Below are 23,110 nucleotides of genomic sequence, written 5' to 3' on the forward strand. Positions count from 1 at the left end.
TTGGAATGACAAAGACCGACAACAATAGAGAAAGAGAGGAAGCAGCTCCTACCTCTTGCTACATAAACACATTAGATGATGAAAGGGGAGAAAGAAAAGGCTACCAGTGTTACCTCCAGCTTCCAGCAAGACACAAAAACACCTCCCCAGGGCTAGAGCCCTGTTCTGATGTGCTCCCTGAATGAACCGGACAAGCAGGAGGAGGGGATACAGGGGGGCGGAGGAGGAGAGGAGGCAGACAGGCCAGTATTCCAGAAAAGTGATGTACAGTTGCAAGTAGCCTTACAGAAATTGTGTCCCACTGTACAGAAAAATCGCCCAGCGATAGAAGATCACAGCTGGAGGAAGAGGAGAAAGCCCTGCTGCCGGAGGATGCAGCCAGCATTTAGTCCTTTGTGCATTGTGTCAGCAAGGATTACCGCCGTGGAGGAGGAGGAGGAGGAGGAGGAGAGGGAGGAGGACGGACAGTGAGAGCGGCTGCACGATGAGCGCTGCATTCAGGTCGACGTTCTCCTGCTCTCGCATGAAAACAGGCCAATGGGCTTTGCTCTGCATGGGACTCCTCTGATGCTATATTCCCACACCAGGGTTACATGAGCTTCGGTAACGTGCGTGTGAAGCCGAAAGAGTGTTTACTGATCAATATGTACAAACACATACGCATGAAGCTTTGCATAAGGATGCACAGCCCTGTCTTTCATAGCCTGCGGGGACACCATTCACACTTCTGGCAATAAACCGACAAGCAGAGGACAGAGGGGAGAGGGGAGGGGCACATGCTTCAGAGGGGGAGGGTCTGGATTTTTTTTCTGGGGGTTGGAGAGGGTGCTCAGGGAAAAGAAAAGGGGTGGGGTTGAAGGAGATTTTGATGAATGGTCACCTGCCATGATGTTCATTTTTAGTCGCAAACTGTTTTGTGCAACGGCTGCTGGTGAGCTGGCAACACCAGCCTCGAGTCTCCTCCAGGCTCATGCAGGGAAGCGGGAAGAGGAGGTTGGTGTGTGCAATGTGTTTAGCCCTAAACAGTACTCTTTAATGTGGCTACGGTTTTGCAGACATGAACAATATGGTTCTAAAATTAAAGCCAAAAAAAAAAGCATAAATATACGGCTACTGCCCCTAGACAATGAATGAATGAGGGCTAAGTAAGTTGTTGAGACACATGGTAAAGGGGAAGTTTATCCACCACTCTAACATCTTGTAAACAAAGCTGCTGCTGTCCCTGTCACATAAAGGAAACATTCATTCACACAGCTCATCTTCCAGTAGACACTGACACACAGAACGAAGAACATGTCAGTCACCACATGGGGAGGACAGATGAAATATGGCCTTGTTGAAGGCCAGGAAAGACACAAAGCTTAGATGCTGGGGAAAAACTGTGTCTGATCAACGTACTCCTTTAGCAAGTAACCTAGTGTCATTTGGAACATTGAACATTATATGATACTTATTCCATTATTGCAAAAATCTATCCCTACCATCTGTGAATTATATATATATATATATATATATATATATATATATATATATATATATATATATATATATATATATACATACACACACACACACACACACACACCAGCATTATGTAGTTACACTTCAACTCAATTATTATATAACAGTCATCTTTCAAACAAAGGGCAGCACAGAGGTAGAGTGACCCGCACTGCCATCTCGGACGGTTTTCGGCTCATTTGCCACTATCAGCTGCAGCCTCTCTGTGTGGAGTTTGAATGTTTGCCTGTAGGTGTGAATTTGAGTTTCAAGAGTTGTCTGTCTGTGTATGTCTCCCTGTGTTAATCCGGAGATAGGCAGGTGACCAAACCATGGTGTACCCCGCCTCTCACCCAATGACAGCTTGTATGGCTCCAATGCCCCCCCCCCCAATGAACAGAACAAGCAGTTAATGATAATGGATGGATGGCTCTTTCCAACAAAACACAAACTTCAAAGAAACAGACCTGCTATTGCTACTTTAAGTATTCTTATTCTTATTGGATTGTATCCTCTGCTGCAAGCACCAAATGTTTTCACAGATATTAATGGCATTTATTCAGTTTACGTGGGCAGTTTATTGGGTACACCTAGCTAGAATCCGTGGAGTCTAAAAAAAATAATAAAGTTCAGTTGTGCCTTAGAGAGAAGTTGATTCAATTGTTCATATGTCATAGTTTGTGTGGCTGCTGAACTGTTATTTTTGCAGTTTCTAGCTTGGGTGCTTTAAGCAAGGTGGACGAAATATCAGAAACCCCTGTTATGTGATGCAATACAACAATGATGAAACAGAATTAGACACCACACTGTCCAAAATGATTTTGCGGTTAAATTGACACTTCTCTAAAACACAACAACTGAGCATCCTCACAGATACAGTGGGGGATTCTTGCAGTAATGCAGAACTAGAAAGACCTAGTTTTTGTCAGATGTGTACCTGGCAACTGAGTGTACATCATCCCCCTGTACTTAACTGAAGTAATATATACTGCATCTCAAAGTGTAATGTATCTGACTATAACAGACCCTTATTTCCAGCTTGAAGGATCCTGGTAAGGAAATAAAAATAAATTAAAAACAAACACATTTTAAGGACATTTAAAGCTCTGCACTTTGTGTCAACTGTATATGTAATCTGGTGTTGTCTTTTTGATATACACTATATATTTTATACTTTTTAGGAATTCTTACGGATAAAGGTTTATAAACAAAAATAAGAGCAGAATATTTGTTATGGCAGATTTTGATACTACAAAAATCAATGTGCTTCATCACATGGTTATTAAAATACTGTTTCACCATACAGTAATCCTGTTAACTCATAATTGTGTCTGCAGTGGCCTACTACAACAAAATATGTTATTAGAAAAGATGTTTATAGTATCTTTATGATCTCATTTATTTTGTCATGTTGCCCAGCAGTAGGCAAGGAACAGTGCAGCAGCTCACTGGTCAACAGTCTGGGTCTAAGATTGGCTGCATTGGTAGGTGTGCATTCTAATTTTATGTGAGCCTGCCAGCTAGGAATGCCTCTGCTTTTCAATTTTAGTGTGATAGTTTTATCAACAAACAAACTGCATGTATTAAAACTGACAGGCTTTTCTCGCTGTCAGTTTTAATACATGCAACACAAGGTCACACACATAATGCACAAGATGAACATTTCAATTTGCAAATATTGTGTTTTATATAAATGCATCAAGATTAGAAAATGTGAAAACATATGTCCTGTGTAGAAAGAGATCGGAGAAATTATTTATAAGGTACTTGCCTTCCAGTCCTAAACGAATAAAATAAAGATGTTTGGTGACATGCCAAGAATTTACGGCAAAATATTTAGATGCAAAACAGCGCAGACAAAAACAGGAGCCATTAAACAATCGCCACTCATTTTTACATGCTGCCTTCAAATTACCCACAGAGCTATTAACACCACCTTAAGTCATTTCCAAAAAATTACAAGTCTTACCCTGAGAATTTTCACACATTTTCCCAATTTCTTATCAACCACGAGCCGATCACCTCTGTTTCCCTGAATCCCAAGTAATTTCTAGGATGTAATCCAACAACCATTTCAAGCTTGACTGATCTGCTATATTTAGAAATGTGGATCCAAGAAGTAACAACAAGCAAAGGAATCGAGAACTGAAACTTCTCCTTACTCAAGTACGTGTGGCTGAGAGTTCAACTTGGACTTTGTCTCTGTTTCATCACTACCAGCTGGCCAGAGAGATGGCCAGGTGTGAAGCCTTAGATTCACTTCAGTCCATTTCAGTAAGACATACAACAGTGGCCTCAGAAAACAACAGTGGGCCAACTCCTTCTGTAATAGTGATCCTATCAGGGATCAAATGGGTTTAAGTGTGCTGCTTCTTTCACGACTGTTAACCCTTTTACACTATGTAATATAGAGACTGACAACTTGGCCAGTGTTGACAGGTACAATTTAACACCTACGAGCCCACCCCCCACCCAGACAGCTAGCCTAAGTTAGCTTACAGGGCTGTCAAATAAAAGCCTAGTTGCTTTCTACCCTGTCATTTGATGACATAGTAAGACCAAACGTAATTCAACATGTAGACATTTTCTGTAGTCACCGTGAAGGGCACCGATAACTTATTATATAAATCTGACATATCAATGGCGAGTCGTTAGAAGAAATCCATCGTTTTAATCGACAAATACATAAGTACCCAAAGGATTTCCTGTAATATTTTAAATGCCAGTTTCTAAAATGATGACGTTATCAACCTTCCCACCGTGCCTATGAATTGCCACGATTTTCATTTTTTGGGGTAAAGTAACGTTATTTTCCAACGGGAAATTACCTAATACGTCTTGATAGAAAGGAGTGGGGCGCTGATGGGCAGATCACATTCAAGCGTATCTGGTCAGCGACATGTTGTGACCTATAGCTAATGATAATTGGGACGCTTGAGTAAAATTGGCGAAACAGTGAACTGAGTTCTGTGTGGCGTTATAATTAAACAAGATGACTGTGCGTGGCGTTGACGCTAGCTAGCTAACTCATGTTTGGCCATTCTTTATGCTTATTAAAAAACACTTATGGCATGGTGTAGCAACTTACCGGATCGTTCTCAAGGATGTTTACTTGTTGCTAAAAAAATAGCTCCACGAAGGTGTCCTCCACTAACACTGACATGACTTGTTTTAGGGCATGCAAGTATTTACTACACTGAAAGGTTTTGCAGCTCACAGCCATGACAACACGCCCATGCCTTGCGTCACTACGAATGACGCCTTCAGGTGCGCCTCGTAATAAACAAGAGTCAAGTCAGTTTATCTAAGTGTGTTATGTTTAAAATCAAATTCAAGCGGGTGTGATTTGCACGATTTTAGCACAAAATTGAATAAACATCGTTTAAGGAGAAAACTGAAGTAATATTTAGCTGCATATGCATAATTAGTACAATACAAACAGAGAGCTACAAACACAGGGACTTCAGTAACGTGCGTGTGAAGCTACAAACACAGTCGTCCACGGACCACAGGGTTAGTTAGGGTTCGATCCCCAGTGCTGGCTATATGTCGAAGTTTCTCTTGGGAAGACACTGAACCCCCAACAGCCCATTTCCAATCCCTAGCTGTGCAGTACCGGTCCAAGCCCAGTAGAAATTGGGGACGGTTGCGTCAGGAAAGGCATCCGGCTTAAAAAAAAACTGCCAAATCAACATGTGGCGACCCTGACCTCACGGGATAAGCCGAAAGGAAAAAAAAAAAAAAAACAGAAAAACTTAATACTAAAGTTATCGTGTAAAAACATGGTTAAAAGTACTCCAGATTCCTTTGTGATGGATTACATGCTGTGAAATTTGCTTTACATGTGAAGTACAAGTACTACTAAAAGAAGAGTACTTTTTTTGATAAATGATAATAATAAATAATAATAAATGCTATCATTATAGGTTAACCATCTATCAGCATATCAAGTGGTTAAAATCAGCTGCAACTTAACCAACAGTGATCTTTGAGTCTCAATTTTAAATAATTACCTTGCATGTTTTGTCATAATTACTATAATCAGTATTGTTTAAAATACATTGTTTCCTCAGTGGAGTACAGTTATTTTTGTACTTTAAGTAGATGATCTTCTTTGTGGTTTCTCCTGAGTAATTAAACTGTACTTTTAGGCTGATACTAGCACTTTTACTTGAATACTGAGTTTGTGTACTTCTAACATCTCTGGACATTGTATCACATTTTGCTGTGAATGGGACTGTGGCCGTGTTTGTCCTCTCTTACATTATTAAGACATCTCGTTGTGGATTATCAGTGTACTTATTGACGTTTTCATGTGTAAACATCACTAATGTTTCACATGTGGAGCTAATTTTAGCCAGTTTATGTGCAGCCATAAACTGTGGCTAATTCATAATAATACATCATCATTTAATTAGATTTTATATTCATGATGAGCATCTGCAAACTTTCTTAATTTTGCTTTTTTTGTCCGCACTCTGAGAAGACACAAGGACCTTCCCAGTTATAGCTCAATGCAACATTTGACTCATTACAAACTGTTGCATTAATGGTACTAAAAAATTATCACTTTTTATAACAACTGTCATGTATATCACCACCAAAACAACAGACTGCTTAATGCATTGGAATGCATAAAAAGATGACATGTAAAAAATATAAACTCAACAAAAAAAGTAGCAATTCCCAACATCTTTCCTTTGTTGGACCCATAATGACTATTTAATCAATTCATGCCACAGGCCTGATGTGTGTCCTCTTTCTCATACTCCTCATGCAAAATGAATGAATGAAGTGTTTTCATTTTGTCTGAGAGTCGCAGGGTGAAGCGCTGACTGTAAACCATAATAACAAATTTATCAAAATAAGTTTAAGTTTCTGAGTCAATCACTCCACATGTCTTGCCATAGGTGGAAAACAGACAACCCACAGAGATGTAGGAGGATCCTAAAAGGTAGTTAAGAAATTAATCATTCCCAATTAGAGGATTTGAGTCTAAATGCACTCATTGTTAAAATGCTGTCTTCCCAAAAACCTGCACATGAATATAAACTAAATAAGACACCCAAAATAGAGCACTTCAATGTTAAATCTAAATCATATTAAAATATGTGCTGTAAGTACAAATACATGCTCTAAAATTTGAGTATGATTTGGCCTCAGTGATTTTTGGTGGTAAACTGCTGTTCTTGTTGTTCTGTCTCTCTTCTGTGTGTACATATGTGTGGATGGTGTTACTGTGTCTCATGTGCTTGTGTAGTCTAATTTCCATGTCATGTTGCTCCACTCCTGCCTGTTGGTGGCACCTAGAAGATACTTGACATCCTCCCTGACCGTATTCTTCACATGAATCCATAATGTCTATAATGTAAATCTACTTTGTGGCTCCTCTCTGACAAGGGGGTCCATCCTGAATTGCTCTTTCTGAAGTTAGTTTCATCTTTTTTTACATTAAGATTTTTTTTTTTTTTTACCTTGTCCAAATTTAGGATTTAAAGCTTCATGACCCAAACTTGTGATATTTGATAGTGGACTATAAAAATACAACCCTTATTCAGAAAAAGTTGGGACGATGTGTAAAATGTAAATAAAATAAGAATTCAATGATTTGCATGTGTCATCAACCCATATTTTATTCACAATAGAACATAAACAAGATATCAGATGTTGAAACAATTCATTTAATCTGATTAAAGTATAAAGTTTCTAAACAACACAACAAAATATGATCATATGGACATTGTACAGCCGCTGTGGCATCTAGCCTTATCAAATTTGTTGTACTTATACAGAGTTTGACAATTACAGACTAGTTGAGCCTGTTGTGATACTGCTTATTGAACACATGTCAAATACCACCCCCTACTGACAAACTAACCACCACACATATTGTAACTCCAATCTGAAATATGCTTTTCTTTTATGCTCATTATTGTCCTTTGTTTTCTGGTCAGAACAATTGTGAAATGTTTGGCACCACAAAGAAAGTTTTTTTTTTTAAGCTCACTTCTAAACTTGATAATCTGACTATATATATATTCAAAGATCGAACATTGTTCTGCATAAAAGAAGGTTGATGATGTGCTCTTAAGAATTTTTTTTCCTATCCTAATAAATGAATTTGCAAAATGTAATGAAGAAATAAATATTTCTGGATGCTATAAAGTGTGATTTGTAATGTCAAATACAGCAGCACATATCAATTACACAGGGATAAACTGTGAAGCTTTTCCTGAAGCACAATGTCACAAGTTTTTAAGCTGTTGTGCCTCTTTTTGCCAACACACAGGGAATGTGTTGTGACTGAGCATGTACATGTCATTTAATACGAAACTGTGTAAATCAGAAATGAAACTAGAAAATATTACATTTGTCATGAAAACATTACTTCACTGTAAAATTGATGTTTTGAAGTATCAATATATTTTCTTTAGGCTTAAAGAAAAGTGGACTTCATATGATGCAAATTGAAGACAAGGCACATCAGCATCAGTGAGTTTTATTAAAATTCAATGAGATACTATTTGTCTCTCCAAAGACAAAAATCACATTAACAAATAAACAGTATGTACAATACAGTGTACAACTGTGAAAGTAGATTTATTGATGTTTTATGGATTAGTGTTTCACTGTGTTTGTACAACTACACATATGGCAACTGTAGGTTTATTGTCTGTCCCTATGATAAAAATGTTGCCAACCTGTACAAATTGACACCAGCACTTCTCTCTTTTACCGACACATTACAGTGGGTTTAATACTGAAACAAATACATTCCATTATGCCTTCATTGACACAGAGGACCAAAACTAAATCTCTGTTCAACATAATCATGTAACAATAAATTAAAGCCTGACATGCCTTAGATCACTTGTTACAAAAGAAAAAGTAAATAAACTAGTAATAAAATAACAAAATTTGAAATTTCAAAGCTAATAAATCACAGTATTGGCAAGCTGCCAGGAGGTGCCAGAATGATACCAAAGACATAAAATAGTCCCATAAGGAGGTTGAGCTTAGCTGTCTTCTGGGGGATCTTGGCATAGCATCGGCTGCGGAACTGCTTCTCCAAGGGGAAGGCCATTGGCAAAGTGAGCAGAGGCAGCGCCATGCTGATGGTGTAACGGGTGGCGAGGATGCAGAAGAGCACATAGGGAATGAAGAGCAGGAGGTTGTAGAGAACATAAGAAAGTGTAGGACCTATGAGAATTGCCAGGGTTACGATGCCTGCCTGCTTGTCAGAGTCCATGTCTCTGGTGTTGTTGCTGTGGAGGATGGCTTCTGTGTTAAGGGCCAGTGGGATGGCATACACCAGTGGCAGCACCGACAAGTAGCCAACCTGCACTGCGTGAGCGAACATCACTGCCAGGGGGCCAAAGGTGATGAGGATTACCACATCTCCCAGGGCCACATACTTCAGACCAATCCCTGAAGAGAAGAGTAAAAAGATGCCACATTTATCCTTTTGATCAGGGCTTGCCAGCTAATTGCTGATCAAATCCCTAAAGCACAAAAGTATCTGCAAAGTCAAATTGAGAGCGTGCTACTGATTAAATAAGCATTTATGCAATTTACTTTGACAAACTCATCAAGACACTAAACAAAGATTGGTCAATTTCAATAGTGCAGAGATGTTCTGACTTTTACTTCCCTATATGCACAGAGATTAGAAAATATGTCATCCCTTCATTAGACCTTTACATCCAGAGGGTTTCAAATTTCATGCCCTTAAGTTACAACACAGGGTTTTGTTGTATAATTGTTATCTCAGGGTCCAGGGTGAGGGAGCACTGATGACATCCTCCTTCTTGATTTCTCAGATTTGTTAAAGCTCCGCCTCAAAAGAATGAGTAACGGTGACAAGTAAACTGACCTCTGTACTGTGTTTTTTGTGTGACAGCGAACCACTTCTCAAAATTTACAGCAGTAAATTTTATGTAACAACACACTGACAAAATATTAGCTTAGGTTGCAAAGTGAAGCTGCAATAGTAAAAAAAGCATCCATTATTAAAATAGGGTGCAAGATTGTTGCCAATTGAAATTCTGAGGAACCATGTACAATAAACAATTCTCTGGCCATCAGACATTGATGTGAAGTAACATTTAAGACACGAACAGGGTCTGTAAAATGTCAGATAGCGTTGCTGAAATATGTTCAGTGCTTTAAGCACCAAAAATTAAAATGTTCTAAGCCTTTTTGCAGGAAAGACTTTAAGAGTTGATAATCTTAAACCCTGAAACATTAAACTACAATAAATTGCATAGCTAGAAACCATAAGTGCTTCTCTCTCTCTCTAACTTTCCGCAGGTGTCCACAGGGAAGACAGGAAGTACAGCAAAGTGGCCCACAAGTTTGCTAAGGGAGGGAACTGTTAAGTTCTTCTTGGTAAATCTGTCTTGACATTATGTTAAGTGAGATGATTTCTGTTGTGAATTTGCGCTTTAAAAAATATCAGTAAACTGAATCGAATATGTTATACTTAAAATGTTTAGGTCCTTAGTAATAAGGACAATATAATTATTTGAATAGAATGTGCTGTGTATTTTCACAGCACTATATGCAAACCCTAAAGTCCAGCCACTGACAAGCAAAGCTTTCCAGTGCAACTTCAACAGTGCGGCAGCAATTCAAGAAATCCAAGTTTATATTTAACTCACCTCCAGTGTATAAAAAAGAGCTGGAAAGTCCCCCGAAGTAAATAAGGGCCAGATGCTCCAGTCTAAGAGTAGACAGGAAGTAGAGCAAGGTGGCACACAAGCATCCCAAAGAATATAACAATGCTCCAAACATAACAACATCCTGTGGAGCCAATATTTCATCAACAAGAGTCCTGTCATCACTCTTCTTGTGGTCAATGCCTTTGGAGAAGTCATAGTAGGTGTTTACAAGGTTGCCTGCCCCATGGACTACAAGTACAGCCACTGCACACACCATCAGGATGACCAAATCCACAGAGCCCCCTAGTTTGTATGCCAAAGCGCTACCAAGGGCCACTGGTGTGAGTGAGGTACTGAAGCTCCATGGTCTCAGAGCTAGCACATAGGCTGCACACTTATGCCTCACATCCGAAGCAACGCGGGCCATTCTTGACATGTGGTTAGTATCTGGAGGGTGACTGACCAAATTATTTATACCAGTCTGCCACTGTTGGCCATTGTGTCCATTTGATCCAGCCAGTACAAATGTTTCTGCCTTGCTTGGTTTCTGCGCTTTAGCCATCCTGCTGCAAGCTATCTACAGACACAGCAATGCTTCCGAATGTCACTCTGGTGTTCCTGTAGCAATGAAAAAATAAGAAAGAATATATATATATAGATATAGATATATAGATAGATAGATATCAGCAATATTATGACATTATACATAGGATGTAACATTTATCTAAGCAGCAGCAAACTGACATTGTAAGTACAAATTAAAATGTGCCTACAGCATTTTATATGTGAAGGTATCCAGTATCATAGGATCCCACCAACAGTTTGGGTCAGATTGATTTGTGGGTATGCGTGTGAATTGGCAGAACCCTGAGAGCTACTCAGAGAAACTGTTTTCTCTGTGTTACTGTTCCGTCTTTCTTTATCACTCTTGATATGTGGCATTTTTCCATAACCTTTACCTAATGATGTACTTTGGTACTTCGGCCTTTGGTCCCATATCGATTACTATGTTATAATAGTACTATTACTATGAATGTTGGGCAGTTTTAGTGAGGTTTACAAATAATAATAATTTACAAATAATAACAAAAATTTACATATTCTGTGCTGTGGGATGTATTTTAAGAAAGTAGAGCCGGCAACAAACAGGGAATAACTGGTGAAACGTAACAACTGTCTGAATAAAACACTGTGAAATAATATTGGACGCATAATTACCCCGCCTGTATAAAACAATACCCTTTAGTGGGTCCTGATATAATGTTTAACAAAAACCTAGATGCGCCCCTGGTGCTGTGTGTGGCAGTCGTGTAGGACAACAGTGGCTAATTGTTTAGCTTTCCAAAACACGTGGCTTTTGGTTTCATATCACCCACACTGAAATGTTGAACAAACAACAGTCGGGAGAGACCAAACCTGTCACCAGTATAAAATCTCCAACCCGGGGAGAGACAAACAATCTGAGGCTAACAACTGAGATTACGAGATTAAAGCTAACCTGTTAGCCGCGGAGCTAACGGTCTGTGTCCTGGGACAGAGAGGAGGACATGTCTGACAGCACTTCCTACCTGTTATGTATTCAACATCTGAGACAAAGTGGATTTCTCTTCGCTTAAAAACATATTTCTGTGCTCGCTGAGCCCGGAACGGTGAGAGGCAATTTGTTATCTTACGTGTCAACTTCGAGTTTACTTCACTGGTTGGTTACAGTAAACCCCGATACACCTGATAGGCGCCATTTCCTGCGCTACAAGTGCAACACAACACAAAGGTCGAAGAAACGGCAGCTCGTACAAATGGTTCCGGCTTCTTCTTCTCCTTCTTCCTCTGTCGTTATTTGGCAGGAGTCGACCAGCGTTGAAGTGCAATACTGCCGTTTGCTGCTTGGAGCGTTTGCCAGTGGAGGAATCACCGAACGGAAGGGTCCAGGCCCTCTTGTCCCGTTTGGGCCCCTGGTCCACTGTATGGCTTGAGTGTTAAACGTTCCCGTTTGAAAGTTAAAGAGCTCAGATAAGACACACAGCTTTAAATGCCACGTTGATTTAAAAAAGTGATAGGTTACAAAATAAAATAGACACAAAGTGGCCACAAACCGTAGAAAAATGTCGAATAGAAAGTACGTGACCAGCTGTAGTAATCAAGAAGTATTCAGAGACTGCACTTAAATAACTCACAACACAAAATGACCACAGACACTTCAAAAATGACAAAATGAAGGTGCAAAACAATTGAAAAACAACCAGTCTCTTACACTGTGTCTCTTACAGTCTGGAAATGCAGTGTTGGACAAACTAAGTAGGAATATTTATAAGTTGCATCCTTTCCCCTTTGTTACTGTCTTTCACTGCACTTGAAATTATAGTATCCCAGGACACTCAAAGGGGACTTTTCTCTTCAAAAAGAACATAACTATATGGACTTGATTTCATTAACCCAGAACCCTTTCAGGTTCAGATAAACCTGAAAACATTTTGTGAACGGAACATGAATGTAGACAAATAAAACGAACTAATTAAACATAAACACACATACTGCAAAACTCATGCAAAAACAAAATTAATTTTAGTTAGTAACATGTTGCACTGTTTTAAATTACATGATTGCAGTACAATGTTTGTCATCTTTCATAAAAACAAAAATACTTTATTAGATCTGGAATTATAGTTATAGTATTTAGTTGGAAACAGGACTATTTTAGTCACAAAGAAGAGAAGGAGTTCTTTTTAAAAAACTAAAAATTTTAAACCAAGCTGACATTTGTGGAGATACACAGGAGACAATGTTTATTATATCTTTCCAGAATGTCTTGGTGTAGCCACAATACCAAAACAACTGACAAATGTCATCAGAAATGAATGTGGCAGTCCTCTTTGAAACTGTTCAGATATGGATTTTTGGGCAGCCTCCGTGATTAAACTGAACGCATGGTACCAACTTTCTTCTGAAGTTTTTGTCTTATGCCAGTTCTGCTGCTATAATGTTTCTCCCTAATAAAATTCTTCTGGCTGACTTGTATTGAGAGTTGGGGGCACATCAGTGGATGGGGCAATGTGGATATAGCATATATGTCAGAAGATTAAAGATGGAGATGATCCAACTCATCCAAACAACCACAGAAGAGAAAGGCTGCACAGCTTGTCTGGTTAGAATCGGGACAGTGACAGGCCACAGTACAGGACCCAACAAAACCTTTCAGGATGTGGACCAGAGTTTGTGGTAAATTAAGCCTATGTGAAATTATGATTGCAATGACTTGCAATTTATTTAGAATCTCTTTTGTGATTTTTAATATTACAACAAATTAAATGTTGAAATTGAGAAATTTGATTGTTTTTTTGAAAAATATGTGCTTAATTTGAATTTGATTCCAGGGTAACCGGGTATTTTTGCCACTGTGTTAGATCACGTCTTTCCTTAACAACAATCTGTAAGCATTTAAGCACAGAGGAAGCCAACAGTTATAGTTCATTAAGCCTTTTATCATTACTCGTATATACAGGATTTCAGCTGAATTTCAGCTGAGTACATGCAGAATGTGGCTTGACAATGTGTTGTTTAAATAAGAAATGCCTTCCCTAAAAGATCTGGATGGCAGCACATGTTGCTCCAAAAACTGTATATATTGTTCAGCATTAATGGTGCTCACACACACATAGGTCATGCACATAAGGGCAACCCCCGCACTATCACAGTGCACTGGTATCAAATCAGATGGTTCCTACTCTTTAAAATGGAGGATGCAGTGTCCATGATTTCTCGTCAGATCACCGGACAGTATTTCCACGTTATCTCAGACCAAATGAGCTTGAGCTCAAAAAAGGAGGCAGTGTTTTTGGATTTTGTTTATGTATCAACTTGCATTTGTGAATGTAGCAACAAACTGTTCACTGACAGTGGTTTTCAGGGGTGATTTCCACTATGGAATCATGTCTGTTTGTAACACAGTGTTGCCTCAGAGCCCAAAGATTATGACCATTCATTTTTGTTTTTGGCTTTGTCCCTTGCATTTAAAAGATTCAAAGAAATCTCTTTCGTGAAACACATTGCTGGCTTCAAATTCAAAATAAGCCCCCCACCCCGAAAAAAGTCTAGTTTCTGACTTTCAACACTTGATAGGTTTTACATAAAATGCTCGTATTTATGCTGTGAAAGAGACTTGCTGTTCACCACAAGTTTGATTTGTGCATCAGTTGTGTTAGACTTGAACAAAAAGTCCTAATTTGTACTGTTGAGCATCAGATTGAAAAAAATATGCATTTCAACTAAAAATTCGCCAAATATGACATATAGTCACGCTGTCAGGCAAAATGCTATTTGTTTCAGAGACCAGGTTTGTCTTGCTACATAAAAGCCAAAGCACATTTGAGGCTTCAGTTTTTAAGCCTTAAAAATAATGTAATCCTGCGGAAACACACTGACTCTGCTTTTCTATTTAGTCTGTGTAATGTCTCATGTGATAACTTAGTAAATTTGACATTGTTTAGAGTCCTGGGTTGTTTGGACAGCCATTTCTCCACAGTCTAATGTCCTGTTTTCGCGTCTGCATGCCACGGCAGGATATGGAGAAGACTAAACGACTTATTTTCCATCAGCATTACACAAACCGCCGAAAAACGTGTTCAAAATAAGTCATCTGATTCTGCTTTAACTGAACTCCAGTGGTTGCAGCAAGCGGTTTGACGCACGTTTGGTTTTCATTAGATTGTCTCGCCACTGACCCCCTGCCCCATCTACAGAAACGTGAAACCAGCCCTCTGGCAGGCGCACTGTGCGACAGAGAGCCGAGCAGCCCCTGATGCAGTCTGCTCTGCTTTCACTACCCGGTCTGCAGGCTGGACTGCGCTGCCGCACTCTGCGCCAAGCAGACACACTGTTGAAACGTGCAATGGCCAGGAAGTGAGCTGTGAGACAGATGATAAACTCGTGCAGAGTCCGCTGAGGGATTCTTTGTTTCTTTCTCCGGGAGGTGTGATATCGCAGCCATGATGGGCTGTCAGACTCCCAGAAGTTTGCAAAGAAGCGATCGGGGCTTCGCTCCTTTGCTGGCGGCTGCGCTGCTCGGTCTTCTCTTCGCAGAGATGCAACAAACCACAGCGTTTCCGTCCTGGAGGTTAGAGGTAGGATGTGACCACTTCATGACATATATAAAGCTCGGAGTCCAGCTGTGAAATCCTATAAACAGTCTGGTTTGTAATGATTGGCATAATTCAGTTGCTGTGTCTTGAATCATTGTAAAAAACGGTAAACCAACCCCAACTACGTTTTGGCCATTTAATATTTGCCCTGCGTTTTTTGAAACGGTACATGCAGGTAATACTATGAGTTTAAATGATTATTACTTAATGAAAGTAACTTTTCAATTCGGCACACGCGGTTTTGTTGTTAAATGGTACCAAACTTATTTAAAGCAGCAAAATTTTGCAAGTAAATTGGTAAGCTCCTTTTTCCCACTATGATTAAGTTTACTTTAAACTTAAAGTGGTGACTGGTAGTTGCCACAAGAAGTTCAAGATGAATAATCTGTCCTATTGTTTCTTATATACCCTGTATATATTAAACAGCATTAAAAAATATAAAATATATTGCAGTTTTTACTTAAGCATGATCCCCAGTGGAGAATAAAAGCCATCAGGACCATCAGGGAACAGAATTAAAAGACTGAATGAATATATAGAGATGTTTGTGAACCACTCACATAATCTTCTTTCTTTATGTTGATGTTTATTGCTTTTAAAGACTTTTAAACTTTGAATAATGTTTTTAGTTTCCTTATACGCATCACTATGTTGCCATTATCAGATTAAATCCCTTTCATAGTTTATCCAAGGGAATATGCATCACAATAAGTTAATGATCTGTTAACTGGGGTAAGTTTAGATGAACAGGGTTTGTCTAGGCTATTGAATGGATCCCTGTACACTAATATCTTATGTGATCCACTTCAATCACTGCCTCCCACCCACTTTGATACAGAGTCTGTGGGACTGCTTAATGTCATTTCCTTTGCCACACATTCTCATAATATGTCAGTCAAGAAAACTGGTGGTTACCAGAATAAAATATGGTACAAGTAAAAAATAGATTAGAGAATACATTTATCATTTTTTTCACCACTCGTGGTTTATAGTTCATCATGATTTGTGCCAAAGTCTGAGGATACATTTTCAGTGGATGCAACAAGACTCAACACAGAAAGATGAACTCGCCTAAACATCCCATAAATTACTGGCTGCAAGACTCAGGTGAATCAACTGAGGTCAGGAATGCAATTGACCTGTACATATAAAATACAGAAACCCAAGAGGCATCTTTCAAATCGGCAGCAGTGACAGCCTCCTAGACTCCCTGACCCTTTTTTCACTATTTGTATAAGGAAATGAAGGAAGTTCTGCATCTGTTTGTCTTGACTGGGTGAAGCGGGAACAGAAACCAGAGGATAGAGTATAGAATACAAAGTGAAGGAGTGGCTTTGAAAACTTCTCTCTATCTTCATTATTCTTCCTCAGTTAGAAAAATCTCAAGCATGTACGTCTAGGTCTACGAGTTTAACCAAACACTGATTGTCAAAATCAGGAGATACAGATTTGGCCAATGGCTCTGGTGTTTTAAAAAGGCGTGGTGGAAGAAAGTCTCTGAAGTTAATTTAACCACAACCTACCCAAGCACTTTGGATACATACAGCAGCCTTTACACTTACTGTATATCTGTATATCCACACATGACAGGACTGAGTGACCAAGACATAAAGAATAAGAATGCTTGAGTTTGTTTTCAACAGAGACAAACACTAACCTAGTGTGCTCTGTTTATAAGACCTGTTATTCCCTCCATCATTCAGCAAAGCCTCCTAGTGCAAATGTTCAACTAACTTTACCTGAAAAAAGAACAGCCTAACTGAAAAACATCAGACTGCTGCATTATTTTTAGTTATCTGGAGCTTATCCTGACCAAATGCTTCCCTTAACCCCAACCACACAACCTTTTTGCTTACCATATTTGACTTACAGACCATCTTCTGCTAAAATGAACAACTTCCCAGTAAAATTAGGTTTTTCCAAGAGTTCACCTTCTTTGTCTGCAATGAAAAAAGCACCTGTTTACACTTAGTCAACTGCTCCTTAACACAAATATCTAAATCAGCCACTCAATGGATTTAGCATAAAGACATAGTCCAGACAATCTGAAGTTTAAATCGAGCATCAGAATGGAAAGGAAAGGTGACTTTGAACATGTTACGGTCGGTGGCGAGAGACAAGCGGGTCTGAGTATTCCATAAACTGCTGATCTACTAGGATTTCTAACACAAAACCATCTCTAGGGTTTCCAGAGAGTGGTCTGAAAACTATCCAGTGAGCAGCAGTTCTCTGGCGAAAATGCCTTGTTGCTCCCAGAGGTCAGTGGAGCATAGCCAGACTGGTTCAAGCTGTTAGAAAGGCAACAGTAGATCAAATAAACACTTGTTATAACTGAGGTATGCAGAAGAGAACCTCTCAATGCACAAGATGTCAAATCCTTAAAGCAGATGGGATACACCAAAAACATGAGTCTGCAGAGTCTCAAATTTGGCTGCAACAGGGTCAGGATTTGGCCTAAACAACATGAAAATATGCATCCATCCATCCTGCTTCATATCGGTGGTTCAAGCTGGTGGCAATGCTGTATTGGCGTGGGAGATATTTTCTTGGCACCCTTTGGGCCCCTTAGCACTGTGTCCATCTCTTTATGACCACAGTGGCTACTACTAGCAGGATAATGCTCCATGCCACAAAACTAAGATCGTCATGAGTTTACTGTAGTCAAATGGCCTCAACAGTCACCAGATCTCAATCCAATAGAGCGCTTTTAGGATCTGGTCCAACACAGGAGATGTGCATCATGGATGTGCAAGGCAGTTCTGAAGGCAAAAGAGGGTCCAACCTGGTACTAGAAAGGTGTATCTGATAGAGATTCATGTGAGTGTAGCTCTCATCTCTCAGCCTAATGCCATTGTTCAATTGACTAACCTTACTTCATAGTGTGAGGTGATTAATTAAAGGTTTTTCTTTGTCCAAGGAAGAAGCTCACACCACTGTGTTGCTCATTGGGATCCGCAAAGAGGCCCGGTCGCAAGTGCTTCACCTCTCCAGAAACAAGCGCTACACCCTCACGCCGGAGCAGCTCAAATGGGACAAGTTCAAGCTAACATACAAGTATTCCAGTTTTTCGTCTAGTCAACAGAGCAGCAAAGTAAACCTGTATCTGTAGAGAAATGGTAGAGAAATCCCTTTTGGGAAAGTAGTTGAAAATGCTTAAAATAGAAGTATGCAGTCTACTTATTCCTTACCAATGAAGGTGACCAAAAAAAAAAAAAAGTTTGGAGTTAGTGTGATCACCTTAGAGAACTCTGTGCATTTTTTTTTAAAGACAGGAAAATAGTAGACCTGCACTTGCTTGGCTACAAAACATTTGGATTGTGCTCCACTGTTTGGAGATGTTCCAGTGATTTGATTCTTCCCAGAGCAGTAAAAAGATGATCCCATAAACCTAATTCCTTTAAAAAATAGACGTAAGGAGACTTGATAACTGTGTTCACTGATCCTACATTCTTTATTAAAGATTAATCTGGCAGCATAGTAGAGAACAACTAGATTTCTTTTACTAACTTATATGTATTAAACATATCAAGTCCGTAATGGAGCTTGTGGGAACAGTAGCCATAGGGTTTTGGCAGTTTTAAATGTCTGCACAGGCCGGTGTTGAGTACATAATGCTGTTGTTTCTGAGCAGGTTGCTCTCCTTCCCGACAAACCTAATAAATGCCAGCGACACGCGTCGAGGCCTCGCCAAGGCCTTCGGCATGTGGAGCGACGTCTCGCCGTTCAGCTTCAGAGAGGTGCCAGCTGACCAAGAAGCGGACATTAAGATCGGTGGGTCCCCAGCATGTGGCCGTGTCAGTGTCCAGCAGATGTTCACTGGCTTGGAGCTCAAGATGTCTCTGCTTTGTCGTTTTCTATTTTTCTTTCCGTGCTGTCATCGCCGAAATGTCTTTGGCTCCAAACTCATTAAATCACACAACCGCAACTATATTACCAAGCTTATATCCAGCATGATTCATTATTCACTTAACTACTTAACAACTTCCATACATGTCAGCACATGGTGAACCAGTCTAAATTAAGTTTTATCTGTCCCTTTGGATACAAACTCCAGGGTCGTACATAAATTCCCCGTGACAGTAAAAGCAATGGTTGTCTTGCCTCAGGGTGAAGGCTGAAGAAAAAAAGCTCTGTCTTTTCTAATTTATCATCCACCACTGTAGTCTGCACAAACCAGATATAACTGAGTGAGGGTTTCCCTGCTTGGCTCTGAGGCATGTCTCTCTCTCACTCTCTGTTTTGGTAGGTTTCTACCCGGTCAACCACACAGACTGCCTGCAGTCTCAGTTGCACCATTGTTTCGACGGCATCACAGGAGAATTGGCTCATGCATTCTTCCCGCCAACAGGCGAGATCCACTTCGACGATCACGAGTACTGGATTCTTGGAAACATGCGCTTCAGCTGGAAGAAGGGTGTGTGCCTTTATCGTGTTTTTGGTGAAACCCCATAGGTGAGTGATGCTGCAGCTGAAAACAGATCGAGTCAGTGAGCAGTATCTTTGTTGCAGGGGTTTGGCTGACAGATCTTGTCCACGTGGCAACTCATGAAATTGGCCACGTCCTGGGGCTCATGCACTCCATGGACCAGAAAGCTATAATGCACCTGAATGCAACCCTGACGGGGCGCAAGCTAATCACTCAGGATGAAGTGTGGGGATTGCACCGTCTCTATGGTATGCACACAAACGTTTCCTACATTTTTTTTGTCAATTCATTTAAAAATTCTTACCACAACTTCCTACAGAGCAAACTCAGTTCTCATGCTGGGATCATACTAGATTAGGCTCGAAAGTTTGGCCCGACAAATGTTAAGTGTCAGGAACAAAATTGAGCATTGAATGCACCATATACCATAGAGGACGACAAATGATGCAGGACCTGAAAAATCTCACTTTATTTGACAAAAAGACCACCAACATAATTGTGTTTCCTTATTTATTTATTTTTTTTGGGGGGGGGGGGGGGGGGGGGGGGGGATGTCTGCCATGTCTCTGCGCCACAAAGTTTTAAAGTGAGGCGTAAAATCTGACAAAGTAGCAATCTCCCGTGCCACAGATGTTATATGCTGTGTATGTGCAGCTTTGGAAGAATAAACCTATTTGGGAAAAACCATCAGTAAAAGGTCGTGATCCAGTTTTGCTCAGAACCAACCTGAATGTAGACCACAGTGGCTGCCTTTGCCGAATGACACTGAAAGCCCAACGTGGCATTATTAATTACTGTATAAAGTAGTTATGAGTCATCATTAGTGCCTATTATGATGAGTCAATGTCTTTGGAACCAAAAGCAGATCAGGGATCCAAATTCTTTTGCTGCTGACTGATCCTCCTCCTCCTCCTCCTCAGTCCTTCTCTTCCTTTCTTCCAGGATGTTTGGACCGGTTATTTATCTGCCCAGCCTGGGCTCGGAAAGGCTATTGCGACAGCAAGCGGAGGCTGATGCAGAAGCACTGCCCCTCCAGCTGTGATTTCTGTTACGGTAAGATACAGAAGCAGCAGATCAAGAGGAGAAAAAAAAAAAAGATTTTTCAATTGAGCAGCGCAAGGAGCTGCTGTGAACCGTTCGCCGATGGCGCAACGGGAGCCAACAGGTCCAGCCATGCAGAGCTGTGATGGGGGGGTGGGTTTCAAGAAACTCATTTAAATGGGGCTTATTGTCGCCTATGAGGCAGTTTGTGTGCAATTCTGGGGAATAACCGCTTCCAGAGCAGGTACCTGCTACTGATAACACACTGACAGCCTGAGCCTCTTTAGCCTCATGGTGGGACGCACTAGTGCTGACTTGTCTTGTTGCACAAGAAATGGCTCCTCGTAACCATCGAAGCCATTAGAATATTGTGGCTGTCTGAGACTTTTGTCAGCAACAAGGAACAGTGTAGAGTGGCAAGAGGATACGACTCTTGGCTCACAGCGATCGGTTCCTCATTGTTGATTGGGAGACGCTGTATAGCTGTGGAAAATTCCTGTGCGAGTCCAAACCGCTGGAATTTCAGACTGTGGCTTGAGGGTAACAGACACACAAGGTCAATTTGGATTTTTGCGGCATTAACGAGAGCGACTGTTTTTTTTTTTTTTAGAAGAATCTGAGTTGATCACAATGCGGCCTGTTGTGTTTGTCAGAAACCAGATGGGGGAGATTATATCGATAAGGGAGCCACGGCACTGGCTTCTATCAAAAACTTTGATTGTAATAATTTTCAGTGATAAATGTGACATCTCCAGGTAATGAAATATACTCTCACGGCAAGCTCATATTTCTCTTAACTAACTTTTTCCAGCAAACAGTGGTCAGGAATATTTTAACACTCTTAAAGTTGTAATTCATTTTTTTTCTCTCAGTTTTGAAACACCAGTTACAATGTTTCCTTTCAATTCCCTTCAGAATTCCCTTTTCCCACCGTGGCTCCTACCCCGACTCCCCCAAGGACCAAACACAAGCTGGTCGTCGAGGGCAAGAAGCTTACTTTTCGCTGTGGCAAGAAAATAGCATCAAGGAAAGGCAAAGTATAGTGAGTATTTGTCTCTGATCTGTCCCTAGTCCACCTAACTGCACTGAGACACTGTCTAAGGTCTGTCTCCCATTCCAGCTGGTACAAAGATGGGGAGCTGCTGGAGTTCTCTCACCCAAACTACATCTCCTTGAAAGATGACCACATTACTATAGTGGCCAATGCCATTAACGAAGGCACGTACACCTGCATCGTGAAGAAAAAAGACAAAGTCCTCACTAACTACTCGTGGAGGGTGCGTGTGCGCTTCTGAAGGCCATTTCCTCTGCACACTGAACAGGACACTCGCACAAATGGTCACCAACAGACCTCATTAAAAGGGCACATATTTCTGTATGTTAAAGACGTCTCTCATGTATCCTCCGCACACTGCTGTCTATTGTCGTTGTGTAAGTGCGTTTTCACATGTGCAAATAAATGTTGCACGACAAATAGTTGTTTTTTTTTTGTTGTTGTTAAAATACAGTTAAAAGCTCTTTGTGACAGAGACTGCGGTTTGCATTTTATGTGGTGATGAAAAAGCCTTGCAGCCCTCGTCAGCGGTTTGTCTACTCTGGATTCGTCAAGCCTGGATTTCTGTAAAGCTTTTGCTAGAAATGTCGTAATTGGGTCCAAGGCCACACAGGCATTGTTGTGGTGTAGCCAGAAAAATAGGGAATAATTAACTTCAAAAGATATTTGCACATTTGGGGAATTTTCTCTTTGACTCCATAAACTCCTACAGGTCCCATGGAAAAAAGGTTATCCAAAAAATAAATGTCCCTTATGGGTTTGAAAAAGTTACAGAAGCCCTGCATGCCATTCGCATAATTTACACACTGATCAAACCAAGACACCAAAGCCAGAATAAGCAATGTTGTCTACAGCCTTTGGAAGCATTTGGATCTTACACCACATATGGAACACCTCAGACATCTAGCTTACTTTACTAGCTTCGCAGTGAAGCCAGCAGTCTGTCTCCAGAGACTGAGCAGTCAATTCCACTAGCAGCTTTTCTTCCAAGCTTATTCAACACATCAGGTGCAATATTCTGCAGAAAGGCTCTGGTGGGGGCAGAGAATAGTTAAAACAGATTAATAAACATTTCCATTTAGCTGTGTCTAGATGTCCTAAGACAAGTTGGGTTTTCTCACTCTCTTCCAGGACAAGCAGCAAGTGGTCCTAATGAGACCAAAACTGTACAGTTGATTTTTATTTGGCTCTAAGTCAAAGAATTTATTAGGTTAATAGTGAAGTTGTAGAGCCATTTAAAAACAAAGACAGACAAAGTCAAAGGTTCTTTTCTCCTCAGAGTACAAAGTACTGA

The 23,110-nt window shown here is 40.3% G+C and overlaps 3 protein-coding genes across 12 annotated transcripts in view; 1 reads left to right on the forward strand and 2 right to left on the reverse strand.

Annotated features, from left to right (window-relative positions):
- mib2 (MIB E3 ubiquitin protein ligase 2) overlaps positions 1-4,747 on the reverse strand; it is a 37,594-nt gene extending 32,847 nt beyond the window's left edge. For 4 of the 8 annotated variants that reach the window (XM_067526557.1, XM_067526560.1, XM_067526558.1 and 1 more), the window contains exon 1: positions 4,589-4,743. Coding sequence is in view for 1 of the 8 variants with exons in the window: in XM_067526556.1 (XP_067382657.1) it covers positions 3,470-3,488 (19 nt within the window). In the remaining 7 variants the exon portion in view is untranslated. Of the gene's footprint in view, positions 1-3,469; positions 3,504-4,588 lie in introns of those variants that run through there. The other 4 variants (XR_010916305.1, XM_067526562.1, XM_067526559.1 and 1 more) reach the window with 3 other exon arrangements.
- A 3,236-nt stretch (positions 4,748-7,983) lies between these two features.
- On the reverse strand, positions 7,984-11,986 carry ubiad1 (UbiA prenyltransferase domain containing 1). Of its 3 annotated transcripts, none has more exons than XM_067528247.1 (3): positions 11,834-11,986; positions 10,161-10,778; positions 7,984-8,928 (listed from the first exon to the last, which is right to left on the reverse strand). In XM_067528247.1, the coding sequence occupies exons 2-3, from the start codon at positions 10,720-10,722 to the stop codon at positions 8,441-8,443; spliced, it is 1,050 nt and encodes a 349-aa protein (XP_067384348.1). In that variant the 5' UTR covers positions 10,723-10,778; positions 11,834-11,986; the 3' UTR covers positions 7,984-8,440. The 3 variants fall into 3 exon arrangements, with proteins under 3 accessions (XP_067384348.1, XP_067384346.1, XP_067384347.1); XM_067528245.1 differs by having other exon boundaries at positions 11,729-11,930; XM_067528246.1 differs by lacking the exon at positions 11,834-11,986 and adding an exon at positions 11,659-11,680.
- A 3,094-nt stretch (positions 11,987-15,080) lies between these two features.
- Positions 15,081-22,957, forward strand: mmp23ba (matrix metallopeptidase 23ba). The gene is made up of 8 exons (XM_067527286.1): positions 15,081-15,277; positions 18,213-18,349; positions 18,927-19,066; positions 19,542-19,709; positions 19,805-19,969; positions 20,664-20,774; positions 21,678-21,804; positions 21,883-22,957. The coding sequence occupies exons 1-8, from the start codon at positions 15,143-15,145 to the stop codon at positions 22,055-22,057; spliced, it is 1,158 nt and encodes a 385-aa protein (XP_067383387.1). The 5' UTR covers positions 15,081-15,142; the 3' UTR covers positions 22,058-22,957.
- Positions 22,958-23,110: the final 153 nt, after the last annotated feature.

Source organism: Channa argus, chromosome 13, assembly GCF_033026475.1.
Source record: "Channa argus isolate prfri chromosome 13, Channa argus male v1.0, whole genome shotgun sequence".
In the NCBI taxonomy this organism is placed as follows: domain Eukaryota; kingdom Metazoa; phylum Chordata; class Actinopteri; order Anabantiformes; family Channidae; genus Channa; species Channa argus.

Excerpts from the sequence above, each read along its gene's own strand:
- ubiad1 (XM_067528247.1), bottom strand. The coding sequence starts at position 10,722 with ATGGCTAAAGCGCAGAAACCAAGCAAGGCAGAAACATTTGTACTGGCT. Across the intron at positions 8,929-10,160 it reads CTCTTTTTTATACACTGGAG|GGATTGGTCTGAAGTATGTG; the intron begins GTGAGTTAAATA and ends TCTTCTCTTCAG.
- mmp23ba (XM_067527286.1), top strand. The coding sequence starts at position 15,143 with ATGATGGGCTGTCAGACTCCCAGAAGTTTGCAAAGAAGCGATCGGGGC. Across the intron at positions 18,350-18,926 it reads AAGTTCAAGCTAACATACAA|GTTGCTCTCCTTCCCGACAA; the intron begins GTATTCCAGTTT and ends GTTTCTGAGCAG. Across the intron at positions 19,970-20,663 it reads GGGATTGCACCGTCTCTATG|GATGTTTGGACCGGTTATTT; the intron begins GTATGCACACAA and ends CCTTTCTTCCAG.